At 40.4% G+C, this 26423-nt stretch overlaps 1 protein-coding gene across 1 annotated transcript in view; it reads left to right on the forward strand.

Moving 5' to 3' along the window:
• LOC112557058 (mucin-4-like) overlaps window positions 1-19742 on the forward strand; it is a 31484-nt gene extending 11742 nt beyond the window's left edge. Inside the window, exons 17-46 of the mRNA XM_025226666.1 lie at window positions 100-339; window positions 1132-1263; window positions 1637-1834; window positions 2020-2265; window positions 2699-2906; window positions 3088-3260; window positions 3714-3876; window positions 4848-5095; window positions 5629-6153; window positions 6293-6421; window positions 7102-7224; window positions 7625-7753; window positions 8126-8248; window positions 8623-8886; window positions 9823-9945; window positions 10117-10245; window positions 10490-10609; window positions 11076-11201; window positions 11502-11759; window positions 12045-12308; window positions 12658-12774; window positions 13125-13237; window positions 14503-14564; window positions 15141-15301; window positions 15770-15860; window positions 16361-16377; window positions 16634-16738; window positions 17073-17152; window positions 17416-17447; window positions 17740-19742. Coding sequence (XP_025082451.1) covers window positions 100-339; window positions 1132-1263; window positions 1637-1834; window positions 2020-2265; window positions 2699-2906; window positions 3088-3260; window positions 3714-3876; window positions 4848-5095; window positions 5629-6153; window positions 6293-6421; window positions 7102-7224; window positions 7625-7753; window positions 8126-8248; window positions 8623-8886; window positions 9823-9945; window positions 10117-10245; window positions 10490-10609; window positions 11076-11201; window positions 11502-11759; window positions 12045-12308; window positions 12658-12774; window positions 13125-13237; window positions 14503-14564; window positions 15141-15301; window positions 15770-15860; window positions 16361-16377; window positions 16634-16738; window positions 17073-17152; window positions 17416-17447; window positions 17740-17758 — 4718 coding nt within the window. The 3' untranslated portion in view covers window positions 17759-19742. The remainder of the gene's footprint in view (window positions 1-99; window positions 340-1131; window positions 1264-1636; window positions 1835-2019; window positions 2266-2698; window positions 2907-3087; window positions 3261-3713; window positions 3877-4847; window positions 5096-5628; window positions 6154-6292; window positions 6422-7101; window positions 7225-7624; window positions 7754-8125; window positions 8249-8622; window positions 8887-9822; window positions 9946-10116; window positions 10246-10489; window positions 10610-11075; window positions 11202-11501; window positions 11760-12044; window positions 12309-12657; window positions 12775-13124; window positions 13238-14502; window positions 14565-15140; window positions 15302-15769; window positions 15861-16360; window positions 16378-16633; window positions 16739-17072; window positions 17153-17415; window positions 17448-17739) is intronic.
• The last annotated feature ends 6681 nt before the right edge of the window (window positions 19743-26423 follow it).

Genomic DNA, 26423 nt, shown 5'->3' on the forward strand with positions numbered 1-26423 from the left:
TATTATTATTATTATTATTATTATTATTATTATTATTATTATTATTATTATTATTATTATTATTATTATTGTCGTTGTTGTTGTTGTTGTTGTTGTCAGCGTTTACGTGGGGTGATCCTCACATAAAGACGCTTGATGGAGGCGAGTACACGATGAACGGCTGGTGCGAATACATCATGATCCTCATCAATTCTGCAAACACCAGTTTCACCCTGCAAGGTCGCACAGGACTGGCGGAGACGGAGAACGGTACGCTGACCAACGCTACGGTCTTCACGGCCTTCGGAGCGGAGGAGAACGGCGTGCGAGTGTTTGTCGAGCTCCAGAACGGCACGGACGGTGAGTAGCATCATGGACGGGTATAGGTGGATGGCTGAGACCAACACTCGGCTTCTTGCGAAGTTTTCCGCTGCTAGTCTCGGCGAGCAAATGAAAGTCAGACTACAGCGGCGTGATTATAATATATAACTTAGTTTTTGTTTGGTCATGTCTTCGGTGATGTCAAAACGACAGTTTTCTAACCCTTAGTCGTGAACTAAATGCATGAACAGGGAAGAGGAGGAGAGTAAGAGTGAGGCAACAATAAGATCATTCAAAGTGCCTTGAACAAATCTTGGCTCTCAATATATTTAAACTTTTTTCTGAACTGCCTACAGAATGAATGAGAGCAGCTCGCCACTCGTCTTGCTCTCTTGAAATACCTGCCCGTGGAAGCAAAAAAACTTACATCGAAATATTTTACATTTGCACAGTGGTATCCTCCCACTTAGTAGTATAAACCACCTCCTGACTGTTTATTTATTATTGTTACTCTCGCAGACTCAATAGACATAGCCATTGTCGTCGTTCGCTAAACCGGAAGCTGTTCCTTCAGTAGCCTCGTTCTAGGAGTTAATTGAAAAAAATCGTTTGAAAACCAGGGGAGACAGATTCATGGTAGCACTCACTGGCCACGCACTCCATTAAAGGACATTTTTCCATGACACATGTCGAATTGGTGATGACATTAGAAAATTCTTTAGCAGGACCCTCTTGTACAAATCTTACAAATATTCCACATTTTGTTAAAAGGACGTTGGATGTCTCAAACGGTGTTTGACAATACTTTGTTCTGTCTTCTTTCTTTGCCAGGGATGATCATTTATGGCAACGACTCAGACTACACCAACAGCTTCAAGCAAAATGTGAACGCGACTGTCGTCGAGAACGAGGACTTCACCATTAAGAATGATGACGGCGATTTGGTGATCACTTTCTCCTCCGGTAAGTCCGTTACTTTTCTAAACCTCTCTTATTAATAAAAGAAATCAAAAGACAAAAATATGAACAGCAATGTGTCTGAAGATACTGTTTCGATTGTTGATCAAGCAAAAATAACTATTATTATTAAAAATCTACAGATGACTACTTACTGAATCTTTGTAAAAAGTTATCTTAAAAAGGCATTTTCTTTTATTTGATTATTAAGCATGGTAAACATACCTCTAAATATATGTTGTGAAAAGGATTAAAAGAATGTCGTTAAGGTGATGACTAGAAACAAAAAGTCAGTGTCAGGCCAAAGGTTACTGATATCAATACAGTGTTACCGTTATCTCATGTGAGAGACTTAACGATAGAAGTCATGTGACCACAGGCATCGGACTGACCATCTCAGTCGGCATCAAGGCTCTCGACATATCCGTGTCCATGCCGGAGCGCTTTGGAAACCAGACAAGCGGGCTGCTGGGCAACTTCAACGGCGACAAGACTGATGACTTCCGGTTCCCGAACGACACGCTGGTCGGAAGAAACCTGACGGACCGCCAGATCTACGAGAAGTACTCCCCGTACTGTGAGTATCTGCCTTCTCTCTCCCTCTGTCTCTCTCTCTCGCTCTCTGTCTGTCTGTCTCTCTCTCTCTCTCTCTCTCTCTCTCTCTCTCTCTCTCTCTCTCTCTCTCTCTCACATACACACATATCCACACAACGAGAGATTCGTACCCCTGCTTTAGCAACGCTTTGATTTTGATCGTATCAGGGGTCGTCACCCAAGATAATACTGTCATGAGGTACCCACCCAGGAAAGGACCATCTGACTATTGCCACCCGGAGTTTGTTCCCATCTTTTTGGACGAGCAGCCAGCGGACGTGTTGAAGGCCGCCAAGGACCTCTGCGGGGAGGCTGTCGCCTGCATCTACGACTACGTCGCCACGGGAAGTCGAGCCGTCGCCAGCGCCAGCAACTCCACCGCCAGCACCGCCGACAACCGCGAGAAAGTCAGCAGTGAGTAGGACAGGGAGGAGATAGACATAAGCCCACTTTGTTTTCTGAGACATTTCTAGTATTTAGGAAACTCTTTGATTTGTTCTTTTGACATTTTTCTTTTTTTTAATTCAATTTTTCATTTCATTTTATACTCCTTTTATTTTATTCTTGTATTTTAGTTTTTATTTGTTCTTTTTATTTTTGTCTTTTTGTTTATCTACATACGTCAATAATATTAACTTGCATGAGTTCATTTAAATACACTTGCATGGAAATAGTTGTATGGGAGTTGTGGATGGATGCGCGTGCACGTGATACCCATGAACACTCAAAAGACCTGCCAGTCGTACAAATGAAAGAGATGCAACACTGCAAACTGAAATAGCCCGCGGGGTGATGTCCTCTGCCAGACTGTATGACCAGCGAGGTCTTGCCGTTTGTTTGAGTGCAGAAAACACAGTCCCAACACTGACTTTCAACAGTAACCTGACAGTGGTGGAGGGTGACCCATACACCTTTAACCTCATGGGGTATGACCCCGACGCGGGTGACGTTCTGCGGTACTTCGCCGTCAGCAACGGAAGCGGCACGGTGCAGCTCAACCCCAGCACTGGCAACGTCACTGTCAGGGCCAACTCCTCCATCCCCGTCAACATGTCGTAAGTCAGGGTCTCTCGTCCTGTCAGCTTAGAATCTAGTAGTTCGGAACACTTTAAAGAACAGAAAGCATCACAAATGCGCGTGCGTGTGTTTGTGTGCTAAGCAGTAAGTTCATCCAATCAGTTCCTAGAGTATGCAAGTGGATTGTAATTATGCAGACACTCGTCCTACTGTTCACAGGTTCTACGTGGAGGACTCCAGCAACGTCCAGTCGCCGCTGTACGATGTTCCCATCATCGTCTGCAACCGAACGTGCAGCACACACGGCACGTGCGACTTTACACGCGCCACGGTTTCCTCTCTGTCGCAAAGCTTCTACTACGCCGCCTGCACCTGTAGTCCAGCTTGGACAGGTGTGTTGCAGCCGGACCTGACCCATTGCTGAAATATCTGAAAACTTGAACATGTTGTTAGTAGTAACATAGTAGGTGGCAGTACATCTACGATAATAAATATTATAGTCTTTTAACCAGCAGACATGGCAAGAACAAATATTGAAAAATATTAAACATTAACTAGTCTTCTGTCTTTGTAAGTGGTTCAACTAAAGCATCACATTAGTCTTCTGTCTTTGTAATTGGCTCGATAAAAGCATTGAATCCTGTTGAAGAGTCGTAAAAAGGAAACTAAAACTAGGTTGTCTTTCTTCAATCAGAAGTAAACCCTCATCATCATCGTAAATTATTCTTGATACTTTTTAATAATAATATCTTCATAACGCAGTTCAAGAACGTCGAAGATGTGTGTTAACTACATAATTATCCTATTAGTCATGGATTACAAATCCCATTGTAATGTGGGTGCAGGCTATGACTGTAGTAAAGACTTTGACGGGTGTGCGGCCAACCCGTGCAGCGCTCAACAGACCTGTACAGACGTACCCGCCAACACTCAAGGCACCAGTAATGTTTCCTTCACCTGTAGCAACTGTTCATCTGGCTATGTCAAAGACCCGAACGACCAGACCAGGTAGGTAACTGAAACACAAATATCCAAACTTCCTTCCACCAGTAAGCAATAATTTTTGTTTACTTCACACGTTCCAAACTTTGTCACTAAACATGGAAACGAAATAATTTAGTACTTTATTGACATCGGTAAACACAGTTTTCTTATAAAGCAGCAGTCAACAGTCATGACAAACATTTGGTCACTGGCAGGTGGAGCTTGCATCAAGCTTGTTTGTCCCAGCAGCTGGAATTGTCTTGACAGTCATAAAAAGCGAGACACCTTTAGGGGCTTACTTAATGTTCTACAGTTACGAGTTAATGTTCAACCACACAGTAAATATATTATGTCAATGGACTGAATTTGAAACTCTTCTTAACTGGTCACATATTGTAAATGTTTGACTGGTTGTACTTATGGCAAAGTCCCTTCTGCATGCAGAGTCAAGCCTGAATCATCTTTTAGGGCTTTGTCACCCCCATATCATGTATCTGGCATCCGTGTATATATATATATGTGTATATAGTCCTGTGTGTGAACGTAGGGAAACTGATGTTGGTTTTTTTTTTAATGATTCATGTGGTAGCTCTGATGAGTTTAGAAATGTTTCTTTTTATATTTCTTTCTGTATGTTGATTCAGATACAAAGTAAAACTATTGTAATATTTCCTGATAACCAACTTTGGGTAAATAAAGGTTTCAATGATGAGCTAACCGCGTTTTCTTCACCGAAGGTGCCTTGGTAAAAAAGATCAGGGAATCAGGATGTAAAGGAAACGAATGGGAGAGTAAACAAGAGTATAAAGAAAAAAATAGTTCCGTTATTATACAAACAAGAGAGTACAAAAATAATTAGTTTATTGCATTAATTCCACTCCCCTTTATTTTTTATTAACATTTTGTAACCGAGCACATAATTTTCGTTGTAGATTAACAATGTTGGTCATTTGTCAGAGTATGGCGATGACATTTATGGTGGTGTATCACTACAGGTGTCTTGACATCAACGAGTGTAACGGCACAAGTAGAGTGTGCTACGGAGAGAACGCCACGTGTGTCAACACGCCAGGGTCGTTCCAGTGCACGTGCGGCTCGGGTTACCGCCTCAAGATCGATGGGGTCACGTGCGAGGACATCAACGAGTGCGCGGAGCGCTCGGTCACGTGTGAGCAGCAATGTGTCAACACTAACGGCACCTACCGGTGTGATTGTTACGAGGGCTACAACATGACGAGCAAAGGTAAGCCGCCGGAACGTCTCGGTTACCATGGTTACATCACAGGTGGCCATTTGTCCCTCCTAGGTTACCTTCAGATTTTTTTTTTTTTTTTTTGAAAAAAACTTTTATTAGTGGATACCAAAGGTGATAATTGACTCACATCAACACTTTCAGGCAACTTGCTCTTCCGTCCAGCAGATCCCTCCTCTCATGTTTGACTACCAGCATCTTTGCTGATGTTTTGCACGTGTTAGGTCAAAGCATATCAAATGGTCGCTTGATTAACTGAGAGATGACTTAAGAACAGAAGTTACAGGTTTTCTAGCCTCACTATTCTTTCTTTCAATAAAATAATTTTAATGTTCACAAAGAAACGCAGAGAAATGAAAGAAATACATTTCAAACAATATACGAGGATTATTAACTGCTATGTAGTTTATACAAATTTGTTTATATATAAAATAATGTAAGCAGGTTTATCAGGCTAATTCAAAACTTGTGCTTGAAATGTAAGTGTCATACAAAGCACACACGGCTGTCTGTGGTTTATTTAGGCACGTGCGAAGCGGATGCCAGCACAAACGAAACGTGCGGCAACGCAGGCTGCGAACATGGCTGCACCATTTCTTACAACGCCAGCGGCAGCCCTGTGGCCTCCTGCTTCTGCAACGCCGGCTACGTCCTGGTCAACACCACGGCCTGCGTCGACAAGAACGAGTGCAGCGAGGGTCTGTGCAGCCAGACGTGCACCAACACCGTGGGCAGCTTTGTCTGCACGTGCTACCCGGGTAACCTCCTGGGCAGCGACGCACGCACGTGCGAGCCGTGTCCCAGCATGCAGTACGGCGAGAGTTGCAGCAAGACCTGCCAGTGCAACGGGAGGGGGATCGCCTGCGACACCGTCACGGGGTGCGTTTGTCGGAGCGGCTGGCGCGGCACAGGTTGTGAGGAGGACATCAACGAGTGCGTCGAGACACCCGACATCTGCGGTGCCAAGGTGTGCGGGAACATTAATGGCTCTTACACCTGCGACTGTCCCGCCGGCTACACTGCCAACTCTTCTTCTGGCGCATGCCAAGGTAGGTCAGCTAGAAATCAAACTAGTACTACTTACAAACTACATACTCTTGATTCTACGGAGAATAAGAGTGGAATAGCATGCTGATCGCATCCTCCAAGGAGGAACATATTTAACTTGTGTTGGTTGCATTGTTACAGACATCGACGAGTGTGCTACTGGTTCCCTTCTCAACACCTGTGGGCCCAAAGAGGACTGTAGGAATGCCCCGGGTACCTTCAGTTGCGTATGTAAGCCTGGATACCGCCGAGAGAACGGAAATTGTACAGGTGAGCAGCATACATCACAGGTAGTTACCTGTTAAAGGCACTCCTATTGTAAAAGGTGTGTAAGGCTGTTCTAAGCTCAACAGCATTCTGTGGCCAAAGTTTCCCAGTCATGTGTTCTTCCTAGTATCAGCTGGGGCAGCGAATAACCGGGTGGTTAGAGCACTACCGTCTGAATCCAAAGGCGTGTTGGTTTGATACCCGGATGACCTGTAAAATGTCCTCTCTTTACCTTTAAATTAAAAATCGCCAGATTCAGCGTTTGTTTCTAGGCACTTCCAGTTGTTAATCAACTATAAATTTTTAAAAGAGCCTCTAAACCACAAGGAGTTACTAAAACTATTATTGTCATACAAACAGTTAAAGTATTAAAAATATCAAATAGTACAACTTTTTTAACCTTAGAAGGACTGAATACGCCATGACATTTTTAACAAACCGGAAAAATGGCTTTGGGTCAGATTAAGGGTAAGAATTTTTTCCGGTTTCGGGGTATATTAAGGGTGTCTATAATGAACTATTTTAATCAGTCTCGGGTCCTGCCAAGTAAAAGTAATTCCCACACAACATAACAATCTCAAAACAATTTTTAATACCCTATACTTCATGTTGTGAAAGATTCATAGATTCGGCATGCATTAACATTTCAGTTTCATAAAGGATTTTATATGCGATTGCTTCAGACATCGACGAGTGTGCGAGCGTGAACAAGTGCCAGCAGAAGTGTATCAACGGGGAAGGCGCCTACAGCTGTGAATGTAACTATGGCTACACTGCCAATGTCGACCGTACTACCTGCTACCAGTGTAAGTGGAAGAACTTAAATATAGGGTAACAAACTACAATCCTATTGAAGAGAACTGAGTAAGGAGTGTGGCCGACCATCAATCTGTGCTTTCTGTTATTTCCCTTTCTACACAATCAGGGAGAGAAACAACATTTAATACAACCATTAATTTCTGACAGGTGATTGTCTAGGAAGCAACATAAGTTCTCATTTTCCGAAAATGAATCCTCGTGTAGATTCTTCGAAAGATACGGATGAAGAAAGTTCTTTGTATAGGTCTCGTTCTTAGTTTTTGCAATAGAACCTTGATGTAAACATTTAGTTTAAGTAATGAGTTCTTAATTTAGTCTGCATGCAAAAGAATTGCTAGTTTACAGCCGGCAGTTGGTCTGTTAGTCATGTCCTTGTCCTTTTGACAGCTGAAGATGTGTGCGCCAAAGCCAACCAAACGACCTGTGGTCAGGGCTGCACCCTGGATGGCAATGACAGGCCCATCTGCATCTGTGACTTGGGGTACAGGCTGGACCCTGACGGCAAGACCTGCGCAGGTGAGCATCCACGTGCGTGCGAGAGTGAGTTTATGGGTGTTGGCAACAACACAAGGACAAAGGATCTCATGGTGGTGGTGCCTGTGGTGATTAACGCCCATGGATTAGTTTATACACAATATTTGCTGTTTTGGAGGTCCCAGACAGTATGCAATTACACAGCTGTCGTTGAGTTGCAAGAAGTGGCTATCAGAAAACTTTCACAATCTTCTAATTCTGCTTTCCACAGCCATTTTGAACTCAATAAGTATTTCTGGCATGCGCGTTATTGCCTTACTGAGCGAACTCCGTGAACTTTGCAACCCTGAGCTGTTTAAGGTCATCATAGGTTACTGACGTTTGCCTCATAACCTTTCCAATTTCTCTTCGTAGACATCAACGAGTGTGCAGAAGGCACAAGTGGGTGCACTTACAGCTGTTTGAACATGGCGCCGTTTTTCAAATGCTCGTGTCCGTTGGGAAAGATGCTGGACAATGACCAGAAGACCTGCATAGGTGAGTATTGTTTTTCAATATTGTTTCGTATATACGTTGAAGAAACAAACAGTTATTCTGCTGGAGCAAGTAACAGCTACAGGGGGGTAAAACAGACATGTCATTATGTTTATTAGTTGCAGTACATGTTATTCTGCAACATGTCAAATTTGGTTTCAATACCATGATCATGCTCGTGTGTCCCTGTTTTATTAGTTCTGTTAATTTTCTATAAATCGGTGTCGTAGATGTAAGCAAAAGCGTAATTGTGTCATTTTCTATATAGGTATTCAAGATTTAATGCATTTCTATGTATGCATAACTATCTCCAGTCCTTTCTCTCTGAGTGTATGTGTGTTAATAATCACACGTTAATACCTTGCATCGTCTGGCAGCATGCCCGGCTGGGACATGGGGTGAGAACTGTGCAAGCACCTGCACGTGCGGGATAGGCTCCAGCGGCTGTAACGCCACCACAGGGTGCGTGTGTAAACCCGGGTGGACGGGTATCAGCTGTGACCAGGACATCAACGAGTGCAGCACGGTGTCCACGCAGGATGAATGCCGTCAGCTCCAAGCGACTTGCTTCAACTTCCAGGGAGGCTACCGCTGTCAGTGCCCCACAGGATACGCGGCAGACTCGAATAACGTCTGTCGTGGTAAGCTTGATAACAGGCTATTGAAAACATTTTGCTCAGAAACTCCATCTTTTACTTCAAATTTTCGGCAGTTTGGTCACTTACTTGTAACCCATATATATATATTGTTTATCTCCCTTTCTTGTATTTAGTGGAATTTTTAAATTCGTATTTTCGTCTGGACATTTCCCGCTATCCACTTGTACTTTAGGATGTGATGGGTGTTTCTCGTCCTTCATCATAGGCAAAAAAGGAATCAGGCGCACATTTTGGGGAGGTAGTGACAAAAAATAACAATAAAATCTTTCGAGGCTCCCTAACAGGAATGATCACACCTGAAACCTTTTTTTTACTAGGATTTACTAGATGGTATGTCTGGTTCCAGCAGCCACATTAATTTCAGCACCAAACAACAGAATAAAGCTGCTGCATTCAAGAAACTATTCACGTCCCTTCGAATCTCTTGCAAGGAACACAAAAGCAACGAATATGCTTAATGCGGTCGCCTCCCTTGTCAGTCCCCTGGAACGTTTGCTAACCACAAAAAAAAAAGAAAACTGATTGACAGTCCTCCAGGGGTATGTGGAAGATGTCGGGGAAAGCATGAGAAATTATAGCTGGCTAACATCAAAGAGTGGACAGGCTTCCAGATAGAGAAGGTCTACTTAGGGGTGATCAAGACCAGCCTTCGTCACTGTTGTCTCATCGTGTCCCCTCGACGACTAGCGCGGGGTGGGGGGAGGAGATGGCTGCTTGCTCCGAGTCTTTCAGAACTATTTAACGGAGTGACAATGGTGATTTTTATTTGTTCTGTGTTCAGTGTTCTGGGAAGTTTGCGCAAAATTTCAGATGTCTGATATAGAATTTTTGAATCCTTTATAAATACATGTTATTCATTATTCGTAATTTGATCAAGAATGAAATTTTAAAGAAAACTTCAATTGTTTCCATTAACAGACATCAATGAATGCACCAGCAGCCCAAGTCCGTGCAGTCAGAATTGTGAGAACTCCCTCGGCAGCTACCGTTGTATGTGCAATACCGGTTTCGCCCTCAACGAATCCACTCAGCAGTGCGTAGGTAGGTCGCCTTGAATAGTAGATGTCACCTGAAGTGGTGGTGTTTGTTGTCTCATTATTGTGACAATACTGTCGGAATCAATGCAAGATTCCTTGGGGTATATGTTTTCTCTTACCTGATAATTGTTTTCATGATTGGGTATCTGACCTGACACGTGAGCAATGTGTGTAGATGTGAACGAGTGCGCTCTGCCGGTGACCAACGACTGTACCCAGCGCTGTGACAACACCCTCGGCTCCTACCGCTGCGGCTGTGACATCCCGGGCCTCGTGCTGAGCAATGATGGGGTCACCTGTCAAGGTAACTTTGGCTCGAACTCACCTGCCATTGCTTTATCTCCTCCTTCAGCACTGGTCGTCCATTCTTTATCTCTATCGCTGTTTGTAGTACATCTAACATTTTCATGTCTTTGTTCGCCTTCTTACTTTCTTCCCACAATGCGTGAAAACAATGACTTGAGAAGTGAAAGCGGAAGGCTGCGAAGAGGTCATCATCCTATCATCAAAATATATAACTTGTATATCCTGATTCTGTCATTTTTCAGCAAGTCAAAACTGCACACGGACTGACTGTCCAACTGTGAACGGAGGATGCAGTCAGGAGGAGTGTTTCTGTAACTCCGGCTACAATATAAGTAGCGATAACCACACCTGTAACTATATAGGTGAGTATTGTCTATCGTCCATCATTAGACTGTGTATCGGCGTAGAAGTACTATGATACCTGACCTGTCTGCACTTTCTTCCTTCCCTTAAAACTATTATGTATTTTTATGTAGGTTAAATTTCGTTCTAGTTCTCGGTGCATCCCATTTCCCAGCAAGACCGATCTTAAGGTGTAAGATGGGCTACCATCGCACTCAAACTATGTTGACTGGATATTTGGAGATTTACAAGTTGTTGGTTTTTTTTGTTGTTTTTTTTTTGTTGTTGTTTTTGGTTTGTTTTTGTTTTTTATTGGTTTGTTGTTGTTGTTGTTGTTGTGTGTTTTTTTTTGGGGGGGGGATTTCTATTTGGGGTTGGGTTTTTTTTTGGTCAGTTTTAAAGAATTCTTCAGATATTTTTTTAAAATTGTCTCTTTTTTCAGACCGATAAGTTACTCGTGTTAAAACTGGTTTCTGTCCGTTTCAGAGGTGGACTGGTGCGCAGCGGCCAAACCATGTCAGCAGCAGTGTCACAACACGGCTGACCGCAAAAACTTTTATTGTAACTGCTCTGTCGGCTACCTGCTCAACCAAGATGGCCGCACCTGCAGAGGTAAGTCAAGTGTGACGGCTGATGCTGCTGGTGTAGGACAGCGACATACACACGTGTGTTCCATTGTTGCTGTCTGCTGTTGGAGAAAGACCGAATCTTCATTCCAGTTGTCTCTCGAGGATTTGTTTATCTTTAATTTAGTCTTTAAGCAGATAGATGCATATATTGATATGTAAGAAACTAGGCCAATCTCAATTTTTCAGTTCCTATGCATAAGGTCTACCCTATTCAAGCTGAGCTCGTTTTATTTTTGGTTTTGTCGTACACCTGTGAACTCGTTTTTCTTTCTGTGTGTTTCAGAGTGCCCGGATAATTATTATGGCGAGGGCTGCTCTAATATATGCTCGTGCAATAAACAAAATACCCAGTTATGTAACAAGACCTCGGGCGTCTGCATGTGCAAGCAAGGTTGGACAAGCACAACTTGCGATACGGATGTTGATGAATGCCAGTCAGGCTCTGCCGCGTGTCCAGTGAACTCCATCTGTTCCAATCTACCGGGAAGCTTCCTGTGTACCTGCAACACAGGGTTTTTAAAATCAGGCGAAGCATGTGTTGGTAAGAAATTAATTTTTTTTAAAAGTCTTTAAAATCAGTGACCACGTCAAAAAAAATACAAATAACATATTTCTTTTCAACGCTTCTGTAATTTGCTTTTAAAAGAATATCAAAGGGGCATAACCACGAAAACTCTTGCAAAGCAGTTATCTACGCAAACACATTCATAGCTTGAGAAGCTTGGGTAAATCATTTCCTCGTTGATAGACACTCATCTAACTGAAAACATATTTTCGATGTTCCTGTGCATAATGACTATCATCGTTGACCCCCTGTCTGCTGCAGCATGTGACGAAGGTTTCTATGGGGACAACTGCATCAACAGATGTGACTGCAGTGTCAACACCGCCTCGTGCGACAAGATCACGGGGGCGTGTAAGTGCCAAGCCGGGTGGAACGGCACGCGCTGTGATATCGACGTCGATAAGTGTGGTCACGGCGCCCACAACTGTACAGGTAGTCACGTGATCTGCATCAACGTGGGCGACAGCTTCCGGTGCGACTGTTCAAGTGGATACTCCCTCAACTCTTCCACCTTAACATGCTCTGGTAATACTTTGCTCCAAAGCTGACTTTGGTTGCTCTCTGTAATTTCAACCTCAGCTGACGTTTGATCGATGTGATTAAAAAATAGATGGCATCGATCAAAGATTTCGACATTAGGAAATATTTTCGACTCGGGAGGGCGGGTGCTTGTTCAGAATACATAAAAGTTTCTAATGATGGCTGGCTTTTTTAAAGGTTGTCCAAGAAATTGCTAATCATAACAAATGTTATTACACGTGTATTCCTTAAATAAGTATTGCACATTTACTATTTGAATAATTTGTTATTGTATATTAGCTGTTTTAAGGATCGTCAAGAAGTAGTTACTTACCCTAATGTGTCCAAATTACAGACATAGACGAGTGCAAGAACAACGCGAGCGACTGCCGTCAGGTGTGCACTAACACTGATGGAGGCTACAACTGCAGTTGTTACTCCGACTACAAGGGAACCGGGAATGACTGTACAGGTAAATATTTTTTGTTTAGCTGCTCTATGAACTCTGCTGCCTGCTACTTCTTGGTGTCATCATTATTTTTTTCAATCATGGTACTTTTTATAAACTTCTCTGTGCTCAAACAGCGTATTTTATCCTTTATTTATTTATCGTGCATCAGCTCAGCCAAACACTGAAGAGTTTATTTTTTTCAAAAATAAAATAAATATCTACCTATTAGCACTTTCGGATTTGTTGTTTAATGTACCTTAGAAGGTAGATGAGTCAAAGTGTGGTTCTGTCTGATAGGAAAAAAAGATCATAAAATACAAGGGCTTGATATTCCAGCCGTAAATGAGATAGATATTTAAATCTTGTGATAGAAATGAAGAAGGTCAACGCCAGACTGGTCGTGAACATCAATGTCAATGCGAGTGAACTGGCCGACACCTCCAGCCCCAAGTATGCGGAGTGGGTGCGACTATCTGAAGAGGCTGTAAGTATGAGCACGTTTGATGTTTGTATGTACCCCGGGTAAGCAATGACTGGAGGGTCTGAAGGATGAACCTTTGCGTAATAGCGACCTCCGGCGTTCGAATCTTCTTAACATCTAAAAACGATAAAACTTCACACTACCTAGCGTCGTAATTCCAGTTTTCCATAATTAACCCCTCGTCCTCATGCATCAAGCTTCTGACATCTAGCATGTTCACAAAGAATTTGTTCACTTAAGGACATCTGATATTTGTAATTACCAGAATAATTGTTGTGAAGTTTATAAAGTTACTCGCAAAAAATAATATAAAAATAGAGCAGATAAAAAGACTACTTTGTTGCCAGATAATTTGAAAACTTCGATTTCAAGTCTTTTTTGTATTGGTTAGGGGTGTTGAGACCCAGAGCTTGCTGCTTTGCCGTGATATAACATTAGTTCCATGTCCGGTTTGAAAGACAAACTCCCGCTTCCTCTTTTGTGTGGGTGTAGGTGTGTGGGTGTGGGTGTAGGTGTAGGTGTGTAGGTGTAGGTGTAGGTGTGTGGGTGTAGGTGTGTGGGTGTGGGTGTGGGTGTAGGTGTAGGTGTGTAGGTGTAGGTGTAGGTGTGTGGGTGTAGGTGTGTGGGTGTGGGTGTAGGTGTAGGTGTGTAGGTGTAGGTGTAGGAGTGTGGGTGTAGGTGTAGGTGTGTAGGTGTAGGTGTAGGTGTAGGTGTAGGTGTAGGTGTAGGGTGTAGGTGTGTGGGTGTAGGTGTAGGTGTAGGTGTTAGGTGTGTGGGTGTAGGTGTGTGGTGTGGGTGTAGGTGTAGGTGTGTAGGTGTAGGTGTAGGTGTGTGGGTGTAGGTGTTGGGTGTGGGTGTAGGTGTAGGTGTGTAGGTGTAGGTGTAGGAGTGTGGGTGTAGGTGTAGGTGTGTAGGTGTAGGTGTAGGTGTAGGTGTGTGGGTGTAGGTGTAGGTGTGTGGGTGTGCGGGGTGCATCTCCCTCTCTTTCAGGGTTGTGTGAGAGTGCAATTGTGTTAGAGTACAAATGTCAACCCATGAATGCGTGTTTGTCAAAGCAATTAAGAACTACCAGAAATGTGCAAACACTCTGTTTTAAAATTTGTACGTTTTTAAATTGCTGGATGTTTGAGAATACGATTTCGAAAATGACTTAATTAACAAAAGTACGATAAGAGCAATTCAGTTAAGAAAATGGCATAATCGTATAAATTGCGCTATAAAATGCACGGCTTGTGTGTTTTGTGTAATATTTATTGTATGTTGGTCAGGTGTTTAGAGATGTGAGTAAAAGCACGCCGAGCCTAAAGGCAGTCAAAGTCTTATCTCTCAGGTATGATTTTGTTAAAACCTTTTATAATAATCTTACCTCTCAGATATGATATCATTAACGTCTGTTTACAATTATCTTGCCCGTAATAATGTTGTTTTTTTTTAAACTGGACACTGGCAGAGCTTGATTTGGTGGGAATAGGGGAATAACTTAAGGGATGAAATGATAACTTAATTCCTCAAAAGCAGTTTTGATTTCGACAGTGACAATGACAATGACCAACTTTATTAGTCCCAGTAGGCAATTTGAACATGAGAAGTTGCTCTAGTCACAAAAGTAAAAGTTAGAAATAAAAATAAGAAATAAAGTTCGTTTCCAGGTGCAGCGTTAAAAGATGTCAATAGGAAAAAATTAGCAAATAAAATAATACAAGGCAAGTGACAATTAGATATATATAATATGAACAAACTTACATCAAGAATAATTATGTCGAACCTACAACATCACACACACCATTGACACCTCATCTGAGGTTGAGCAGCTGGACCGCAGATGGCACAAACGATTTCCGGTGTCTGTTACTTCTACATGTTGGCTCAGCATCCCTATAAAGCTCTGTATTTTTACTCCCTCTAGGGTTGGAAGCCTTATCATTGAGTGTCAGTTCATCCTGGATGACCAGACCTACTCCACGGCCGTGTCAGACTTGATTTACAGTCTCGCAAGTTTGGAGTCGGGCACCATCACCATCGGCAACCAGTCGGGATCCGTCGTGATCACCATTAACGGAACGTCAGGTAAGCTGACGATGATAGTTGATGTCCGTAGAAAAACCTTTGTAAATTACCGTGAGATATGCTTCATCAGCAGCAACCACTGTCAGCTGTCAAAGTTAAGATCCATAAAGGCTTCAGTAGACCTTAGATAAACCTGTTTGTTGCTGGGAGCCTCTCTTACACGGTTTCAATCATTATTAGAAATGGAACTTTACAAAGGGCTTTTAGGAATTTTAGGTTAGGGACCTCCATTTACTCTCCCCACAAGCCACCTACCTAAAGTGCAAGTGTAAAGATGTTTCTGTAACAAATCCTTGAAAACTATTTTTATGACGATGCTTCATTGCACTAACAGCGGGGTCTCACATATATTTGTTTCTTTCCTCTGCATACCAAATAAGGTCTCTCTCTCACACACGAATTACTATATAATAATTGAATGTTTTCCACAAATTTTCATTGTCATGAAAGTTTTGTATTTTAATGCAGCATCGGCCTCCCAGTGCACTCTCTTCAACCTGATAAGTCAATGTCCAAGTGGACAGGAGTGCCAGGTGGAGAATGGCAAGGCGGTGTGCAAGTATGTGATGCTTTTACCTTTTTAAAAATCTGAATGTGTAGCAAATGCCTCTTCCATAATGTTGGGATGGAGACATGAAGCATACCAAAGAGAAGGAAGGAGCTTTAAGATATCAACAGATAAATTTACCAATGTCAGTAGTTGAACTCCAAGATAAAAGAACTACATTCTTGAAGACAGAATTACTTTTTTCAGTAGGGTGCTGCTTTTTTGAAGCATAACATAATATCTTCGTAATTACAAACTCAGAAGGCAATATCCAATTACACATAAATCAGTTCTTGTGTAATAAGACAAATGTTTTGATAATTTAAGTGCAAATTTTACGGAATACCGAAACTATTGTAATCATTCACAGGTGCTATGAAAAATATAATTTGATAGTAGATACATGTTGAAGGAAAAATATAGTACTGTAATTATAATGACACATCTGTAGACATCTTTGATATTGTATGATCAGTCTTTAATATTTTCTCTTTCCCGTTCTTTGTTTTCAGATCAACTGACAAAAAAGGTAAGCAAATTTAAAGCTATCTTTATAAAGCTTGAAGACAAATTTTTAGACACAGTAAATAATCGTCTTTGTCTGACATTTATTTGTCTTTCTTTTTACATCATCAATATGATAAAAGATTTGCTCTATAAAGCTGTCTTCTTTAAACTTTGTGAACAGCTACTTGGGGCTAAAGTTCATGGGGTTTGTCCCCTTCACTGATATTTTTCATGCTTGGTGAAACCTCGACTGTTTATTGATAATTTTTCTTCACCAGATATACCACTCATCGTGGGTCTGTCTGTGGGTCTTCCCCTCGGAGTCATCCTGATAGTAGTTATCGTTGTTATCGTAGTCATGAAAACGAAGAAAACTGGGAAAGGTACAGAGTGAATAACACATTGTTTCTAACTTCTTTTACACGATTTTTATGCTTTGAAATCTTGTTAAGAATGAACGTACAGAAAATGCTTTCTGTTTCTTCATGCAATCGAATGAACAAAAAATTTTGAAGTAACAATATGGATACTATGCAGAAAATAATAGAAGTAATATAAACAGCTGTAAGCAAACAATAAAACAAGCATTGAAGACCCTGGACTCCCTCCCCAGTACAACTGTCAGCAGTCTCAAAGATTGAAATCATACAGTTAACCACTTCATGTTGGAGAGACTGAACAACCTTTGACACTCATTAGCGACCTCACATTTTGCAGGACGACTGTTCAGACGACACTCCTCTGTTTCACCTGTGCTGGATCCGTCAGCTAAGAGTGGAGGATACTCCGCCGTTGGGGTAAATTATTAATGGCACTAGAACTACTGGCTTTCAAAGTGTTAATTGACAACGATGCTTACAGATCGCGACTGATATTAAGTCAAAGAATGTCGGTTGTATGTATGTTTAGAAAAGAGTGTAAATAGATGTGTAAAGGTTGATAATTTGTGTGTGTGTGTGTGTGTGTGTGTGCGCGTGCTTACGCTTGGGGGACATTCGTTTTCCAAATACAACTAATGTTTTTAAAAATTCTTTGTAACTTTTCCCCCCTTTTTTTACAGACGCCACCCGAAGGCACTACCAGGAAAGGCAGGCAAGTTTGTTTTGGGATTATTTTTTATATTTATCGCTTATTAGATTTTCTGCCTTGTGTTACAAGAACTGTTTACGTCTGAAGTTAGAAATCTTACCTCAAAACTCATTTTTCCATCCTCTCTGTTTTTCTGTTAGAATATTTTTTTCTGTTTTTCACAACTTCTCTCATTGCACACATTTCCTTCTTCTCCATAGAACGAGCAAAAAGTTATTTAATAACACAAGAGATGGTTGTGAAACATTAGTTGGTTATTAAAACTTACAAGAAGTTTATATCACTTCTGTTTCAGCTGGACCAACGACATTTAAGCTGCACCAATCAAGACAGAAATTAGTGATAAATCAGACCTCTCAATCTTCAATGTTTCTTAGACAACTCTCATCCGTCCTTATTAGCCGCTCTTTCAACTGTTAGGAACTGCAACCACTTGAGTATGAAGATGAACCAGGACACCGCGTGGCACCATGTGACGATGAAACAGGAACAAGATGAAAGGATGAAAGACAATGGACTAGTGTGACGACATTTTTCTGTAGGCCACGCCCTGCTCTGTGGATTTATGCTCAACACAAGCCCCATCAGCACAGTTCTAACACAACAAAGAACATTCTAGAGGCGGAGAACAGTGAAGCTTTTTCTGATGGACACCCGCATTCTCTTGGCGGCACTCTTTCTCTACTGACTATCGATAACAAGTGATGACAGTATTCTTTTCGAACCTCTTAAACTGCTGTGATACATTTTTCAATACATCGTCTTGTATTGTTTTTAAAAAAATTATTGTGATACTTTTGAGTGATGATTTTGATACACTCATTATTTAAAGACCTTTTTTTTATTTCATAATGATGTTGACAGCTTTTTCAATATTTTGTAGAAGCTTTTATTCAACTTTTTCCTAAAGATTCATCGTACCTCCTTGTACATATATTTCTTATGGCCTGTCCTTTTGTTTAGAGAAAAGTAATTCGATTAGAAGTGACAGGCTACAATATTTATAATGCCATAAAAATACTGGTTTCCAGATTAGTCTGAGCATTGAAGCGACCCATACTAAGCGGGTGCAATGAATTGCTTACATCTACTCTAATCTGAATTGTTATAGTGGCTGACGAAAAGATAAGCACACAAACACACAGCAAATTCTTTTGATAAACTGCATTATGGAGTAACAAATTACTCTGTTTTTAAGAATTATAAGAAAAGAAAAAGATGCTGTAAGAATATCAGAAAATTGCTCCACAAGAGTAATTTTTAAATAAGAGCATGCAAAATATTTTAGGCATAAATCTGTCGAATTTTTTCTGGAATATCTCTGGAACCAGAGGACTAAAACTTTTAAACAACGAATGGCAATGCGTTAATAACAAAACTGGATACCACAATATTAAATTTAGAGTGAGCAAGAATTCAGACTTGGTAGTAGTAGCAGGACCAATAAATGTACACTTTGATAGTTGCATACTATACATGAGTAGACACTGAGTTATAATCCAAACGCAGATTAATTACATGAACAATATAAAGAGTGAAAGATTACTACAGACATAATAATTAATACACGTTTTGCAACAATATTGTGATATCTCTGCAAGACTTCTCGCTTGATTTTTAAGAGATTGCCCTCCATTTTGCAGACAGTATTTTTTGTTTCGATTTTTGTTTTGTTTTCTTATATTTGCTCTTGTTTCAGTTGAAAGGTTAAAGTGCATAACAATTATAATTTTCACTTCGATCTAGAATTAAAGAGTGTAAAATCGTTCATAGTCAGCGCGGCGACTTTTGTCACAGCTCAGAAGAACAAGCAGACGTGGCTCTAGCTCCTTGTTTGGCCAAATGTAAAACTAAAATGTCCAGTGATAAGGTCCAGTGATTGCTAGTCCTCAAACAGCATTCTTTGAAACCTGGAATGAACAGTCTACACAGACGAAGATACCTTTATAAAACTGAGACTACAGGTTGGAACAGTCTGAGTCTGTTATTTTATGTTATTTATTAAATTGCAAGAGTAAGAAATACCACCCGGGACGAGGGAGCTGGCTGAGGGTTCTTGCCACTGTCATTGCTTTCCTTCAACAGCAGACGCACTTGTCAACGATGGCACAACCGAGCGGTTATTGATGGGGAGGGGAGTGTAACTGATAACAAGTTAAACGACGGCAACGCTTTTGTCATTTGCCAGAGTTTTGTACTGAGCCAAAGTTTTATAATTTAATAAATATTTACCTGTATTGTTTTCTTTCGTTCAAAATGTCTTTTCTTTTCTCGGTATATTAAAATGTGTGATCTGTATATAGGCCTTTGCCTGACTAGAATACTTTCTTTTTACTCTTGAATGAAAGTTGTAAAAAGTTTTGTTGATTCAAACTACATGATAACAGCACATTTGACTTATTTAATCTTTGTACTTCAAACTGAAGATTAAAGACATTTATTCGTTTCCTGACACCGACTGAAACAGTATCGACAAGTCAGACTCGCACTGACGACCTCACCTTTCATAAAAGCTGATGAGGAAAAAATAGAGAAACTGACTTCACATAACTCTCATGAAAAAACGATTCGCTGGCTTATTTAAACAGGGAGACAATTTGTAAGAGCACCTTACGACTTGCCAGCGTCTTAAATAATATTTATATTTATAGTTTCTTCTTCTCCTCTCTCACTTTCGCTTTATTTCTCTGTCCCCTCTTCTCTTCTCTTACCATTTTTGTCACTTTTCTACTGTCATATGTCATCCTGACAGTCTAGTCAAACTCGTGAAGAGATAAAGGGTCTCTCTTATTCAAAACTTCGACTGAACCTTTTTTTTTTTCCTTCGTTTACTGAACTGCAGAGGGAACACATGAGATTTTCAAAGCGAGGCTCTTAGCAATGTTCACATCTTAGTGGTGATCCGTACAGCTAGCCTTCTTTCCTCAAACAAAAGGTTTTGTCTCTCCTCAATGAGAACATGATTTTAAGAATTTCAACTTACCTTTTCGCAGTGATGGCGTGAGGTATGTTACTATTTTGTCGGTGCTTAGTAAGTCTTTGTCAGCAATGCAGTTTAGGTGTGTGTGTGTGACAGCGTGGAAGTAGTAATAACATTAGTCAAGGGGAGCTCACTCTAGAGAAATAAAAAAATGCAGACGACATTGGCTGACATGACAACTGAAGGAAGCTGGCGTGTGTGTGTTTAGAGAAGAAGTTCAAAGTCAGCGATTAAGAAGTAATTCCTTGCCTAGCTAAGGTAACATGCGTAAATTGATTTGTTCGTTATTTATTTTATTCTACTCTTATTTTTATTTTTGGCTTTGATAACGATTTAATGTGTGAGGATGTCTGTGAATCGATAAGACATCGTTGGCTAAATTCACTGGTGCGTGAGATCTAAGATTTAGGGGGAGGAATCAGAAGTTGCTGTAACCCAGACGTGCAGGACTTTGGCGAGAAGCACTTAAACCGTCTGATGTGATCAACGGTGAGATCAAGATATCGTCTCGAAACAATATTTTTTTTCTTCCCAGTCAGTCCATCTACCGGCCCCAACTGCCGTCAGTGGAGACTATGCTAGTGGTCAGTTGTAGGTTCATCGGAAGATTGTGTGGAATATCCAAGTATCAGGTGCCAAGGTGTTTTCCCCAGCGAACTACCTTCAGCGAGAAAGATTCAGGGCGGAAGGATCCTCTTAGAGCGCAAACACAACATAAAGGGGAAGTAACCCTCGTTTGTTGATTTCGTCCGCGTGTTAAACCACAGAACTGTGAATCATTTTCAAAGTATTAATTACAAATGTAGTAAGCTACGGACCGAGTTCCCAGGTCGAAAAACATAATGTTATAGGAACGGAAAGTGAAGAAGACACTTTGATTGAACCTGTGGTCTACAGAGCCTAGAACCCGAGACCTGAGAAGTTTGAATTATAGTGGGAATCTTTGTTTAAATGTTATTTGCGCACTTGTAGGGAAAATTTTTATGTATCCGTGTTATCTGTGGTTAATAGCATGTTTTCGTTCGAACCATTTGCAGGAATAATATAACAAGCAAGGGAGGAACTAAGGGAACTAAAGAACGATCAAGTCGGGATTAGACCAGGACAACTTTCTATATATTTACGGGAAACCCACTGACAGATATTTGTTATGTAGAATGGAAAAAAAAACACGTGTCAGTGTCTGTGCCTAATAAGTCTGTGTACCTTGACACAGTGTTCTGACAGCTGAGTTCTGACAGTCTGTCACTGCAGTAGTGACAAGCGAGTGTTCTAATCACTACACAACTTCCCACCCTAGGTCCACACCTTATCACGTGGCTTTTTTATATCGAGATGGGCATAAATTATTTTGGCTTGAAGCACCCTATTGGTCTGCAAGTCCTCGTTAAAATAACAATAAAAAATTTGTATCGTTAAAGTACCATAGGAAGACATGAACAATCTTATCGACTTAATTTACAGCTGCTTTACTGCAACTGAAAGCAAGTACTCTAAGATTTTTTACTTAAGAAAGAGGTGGAACCAGGATCACAACACATCGCTAGCTATGGATAGCTAGCACGAAGCATTTTAAAATCCCAAGCAGATTTACAGGCAATCGGTCGATGGAGATACCTTCTTGCAGCACTAGGAGGTATCGAAGCTATTGATTCTGGCGGAAAAGATTCAATACACCAAGCAGATGCTTGAATATTGTTTCTTAAGCAAGGATTTATTTCAAGTGGTGGGTAACTGTAAGCTTAGTTACACCATCTTCCACCATCTTTATATTGTTTGGTGTGATTAGTTCACTCTCCCAGCGGTAAGAAGCCTCGATTAGCCTGTGAGAGAGCGTTAACATTTGACTTAACAACCGCTTTAATGTGGTTCTCTAGTGAGAGTGGTGAGTGAATGGCTTCACCACACTAGACCTTCGTTAACAGTTTCTAACACCAAGAAACTCAAGTCTGAGTTTGTGCTGGACTATTCCAACTGCCTGTTGGCTGAGCTTCCAAACAACCTGCTTGACAAAAAAATTGTCTTACATAAGAGTACATCCCATGATGAGACACCATTCCTCTGTGAGTTACATTGGTTGCAACAAGGTGACCTCACTCTGCTATAAACACCCTATAAACACCTTATCAGCCCGGTGTAACTCCGATCTACTCATGCTGACCTCCTGCATGTATGTCAACCACATTGTTGGGAACACTCTTCACGTGACACACGTGACCTTAAATGCCTTCAAGCCTCTCTGTTAAGTTTGACCTAAGGACCCATCTTTTCCGGGAATTCTTTAAGTAGCTGGTTGCTTTCTCTTTTTCATACCTTCCATACCTGTTTGCAGGTGTGTCTGGATTTATTGAGTAGGCGCGTTTTAGTGTGTGTACGAATGTGTGACCAAAATTTTGTTAATCCAACTTTAAAGCGCATTAAGCTTGCTGCTGGCAGAGAAATGAGTTATTGAAATGCTTTGATGATGACGACGACGATGACGACGACGATTGACGATTGATGGATGATTATTGATGATGATGGATGATGGACGACGACGACGACGACGATGATGAAATGTGTTAAGCACAGCAAAAAGCTGTTTCACTTTTCGTCTAACTGTATAAGTTGCATAACTAAATCTATGGCTCTAATAAGAGATATGGGTTTGGCTGGCTATCTGTCAAAGATGACAGTTTTGTGTCATCTAGCAGGTCAACAAGCTGTAGGTTATAAAAGAGAAATAAATCAGACCGAGGCTAAAGAGTTTATAGACAATCACGAAACGAAAAAAAAATTGCACTTATCCCAAAGCCATAACATCTTCATTCGGACTTCTGTCAAATGTTGATTGGTTGGACAAGACATACTACAACTATATACTACGACTATTACCTTCAACCATTGAAAATTTCAGCACATGTAAAGCTGCATGTTCCAAGCGAATGCAGCAACCGTCTTAACGAATTTCAGGGTTGTAAGTGTAAGGCATGGATATTCTGGCAGGTGAGAGATGCACAGGTTTTTTTTTTTTTGTTTGTTTTGTTTGTTTGTTTTTTTGTTTGTTTGTTTGTTTGTTTGCTATTTGCTTTGCATGTTGTAAAAAAAAACACCTCTGTGTTTCCCGCTGCTATGTAATGCAGACAAACCTCATAGACCACAATTTTGATAATCTTGACTATTTTTATTGTCGGTATGAGAATGCTGATTATCTTTAGTAGCAGTATTCAGCCATACCAAAGTGTCCACATCTGAAACAGGTTTAATAGCAGAAAAATATCTTAATATCTGTGTTTCTGTCTTTCACTCGCGCGCATGTATATATATATACCTATGTATATCCACAAACAGAAAAATCACAAGGATAAAAAATTTACAAGAAATGTCAAGTAAGGTAACTGACGATTTGTGAGTAGAGCTTATTTAACAGAGTTTATGACATCAAGCGGTTGATCAAAACGACTGCAATTCATTATTATTTGCTAATTGTTTTTAATGATCAGGTGGAGGGAGGACGAAGAAAACCTCTAATTTTTTCTTCGCTCTTGTTCTTTTCCTCGGCATTGTGTCGAAGACAAATGCGACCACAGAATGGAGTAAGTATGCATTTTAACTGTTACTCTTTTGATGTTTGTTGTATATTAATTACCGGGTACTGTCTAGGTAATCGCTGCTACGCTGGTCTGCTCCTGTAGTCTTCTTTGGTTTTGGTATTTCTTTATTGTAACTGAAAATTTTATAAACTTTGCTTCGTTAATTTACTGCATGAATTTGAAAAAAACAAAAGCAGTCCTATAAATCTTGTCATTTGACAACTGACATTTTATTCATTTATCCCATAAGGGATATAAAGAATTTTAACTATTCACAATCTGCAGTTTACCCGTAAAAGCTTGAATAAACGTACACAGACAAAAGGTAAATACAAGTAAATATAAATAAATACAAAACTGTGTTATAAAAAGGAAAGCATAACATTGATACTAATAATCGCTAAGATATTAACTTTTGAACCGTATTACCATGAGTTAACTAATGACATTATTTATCAAAGCTATCACAAAGGATAATGATATACTCGGTAAGCTTTTACAGTTCATGAATTTTTTTGAGTGACGGAGAAGAGACTGTTAAATTTAACTGGATTCATGTGTTCAAAATAAAATTTTAGGATTTATTATTATTATTTAATTTTTAGAGTAATCCCATAGCAGAATGTAGTGAAATTTGTCTCCAATGTCACAAGCTTTGCTTTTAGTACAGTGTCGCTGTAACCTTGGTATATTGCCCAATCCTTCAGTCTGGACTGGGAGATTATTATTTAGTGTTCGAAACTTGAAATATCACATGCAGTCCTTGTAAGGTAATAAAGTAATGTATTTCGGTCGCTGAGGAGCGAAGTGTCATCTTGAAGTTTTATTGTAAGGGCAGAGCCCATCTCCTCTCCTTCGCTGCTTTTCTTTCCCAAACCCTTCAAGGACTCACACATCCATTTAACAAATGGGTTAAGTGTCAGAAATACATTCCTCTGTACACGAACTTCTCTCTGCCTTTGGATGCCGGTAGTCCAACAGTCGGCTATTTGCTTCACAACATGTAAAGGCGGCTACATGCTTGACATGAATAGCAATCTGCTGTTGTTTGCAAACATATTCTTTGACAACATACCTGTCTTTACTAACAGATCCAGTTCTCAAAACAGAGTTCACTTTAAAGATGTGGAGGATTGATTGGTGTCAACTTTAAATTATAAGATCACTTCTAACTGTATCAAACTTCAAAGTAATTTTATATTCAAACGGCACTGTCTTAGAGTGACTGTTTATTTGATAAACATGATTACCCTTTCGACCACTTTGCTACGCAGTCTCTCATGCTTATAAGACAATATGATGACGACTAAGACAGAAGCCATGCCATTAGTGATAAAAATGTAAAAATAAGGACGGAAATTAAACCAAAGGAAGCTTACATTTGAAACTCACGTTTCTATAGCAAATGGAACTTGCGGAGGGACCCTGACAGGAACATCAGGCAGGTTCTCCTCTCCAGACTTTCCAGCTGGAAACTGCACGTGGACTATCATCACAGACATCGACAAGATTATTCTACTCACTTTCAACGCTTATGATATTTCCTGCTGCAGAGACACCATCGAGGTTACCTTTAATGTTCTGTCACTCACTTTATAGCTATTGTTTACAACACACATGCATATACAGTATAAGTAAAATCATAAAAAGGTAATATAAAAATACACCTCTAATGTCTTTGCAATACTGCAGCTGTGGGATGGTAACGGGTCATCTGCATTGCTCCTGGAACGCTTGTACTACTTACCTCCTGGAGTCGAACTACGATCTACCAGAAACATACTCGTTGTCCACCAGACGACGTATGACGTCACCACGAAAAGTAGCTTTAGTGCTGTCTGGTCAACAGGTAAATATTTTTGGTTAATGCTGTTAAATATAGGTATTAAAAACAAAGCGAAATGAAAAAGGCTATAAAGTGATGTTTGAAAGCAATGAAAGTGAAATATGCGATAAGAACTAAATATTATAATATGTTAAAATTGACAAATCTTTTGTACCGTGTTAAGGAACAGGAAGGTGTGATCAAAATATCGGCTGCACTGTGCATTTCTTTCAAGAATAAATATATATTAGCAGTAATAAGAATAAATTAAGAGTATGCGTCTACTTTGGCTCTGAAAATAAAAGATTCTAAAGGGGAAAAGTTCAAATAGGGGTAACTTCTGTTAACGTTTATTTGCCTTGATTAAGACTGGTAAGTCTTTCCAAGAAAAAATTCTGAATGGCTACATTCATTTGAGGTAATGTTTCTGGTGCATGAGTAGGTCAAGGTAAGTAAAAAAAGCAGATGATATAGCGCTTATAAACAACAATCGGACGTAAAAGGTTAAAAGTCATTTCTTTCGTGTTCATTGAAGTCCAAGTGAACAAAAACTGTGGGGGAGTTGTGAGTAATCCTAACACCCAGCGTACACTGACCTCTCC

This window comes from Pomacea canaliculata, linkage group LG2 (assembly GCF_003073045.1).
Source record: "Pomacea canaliculata isolate SZHN2017 linkage group LG2, ASM307304v1, whole genome shotgun sequence".
Taxonomy (NCBI): domain Eukaryota; kingdom Metazoa; phylum Mollusca; class Gastropoda; order Architaenioglossa; family Ampullariidae; genus Pomacea; species Pomacea canaliculata.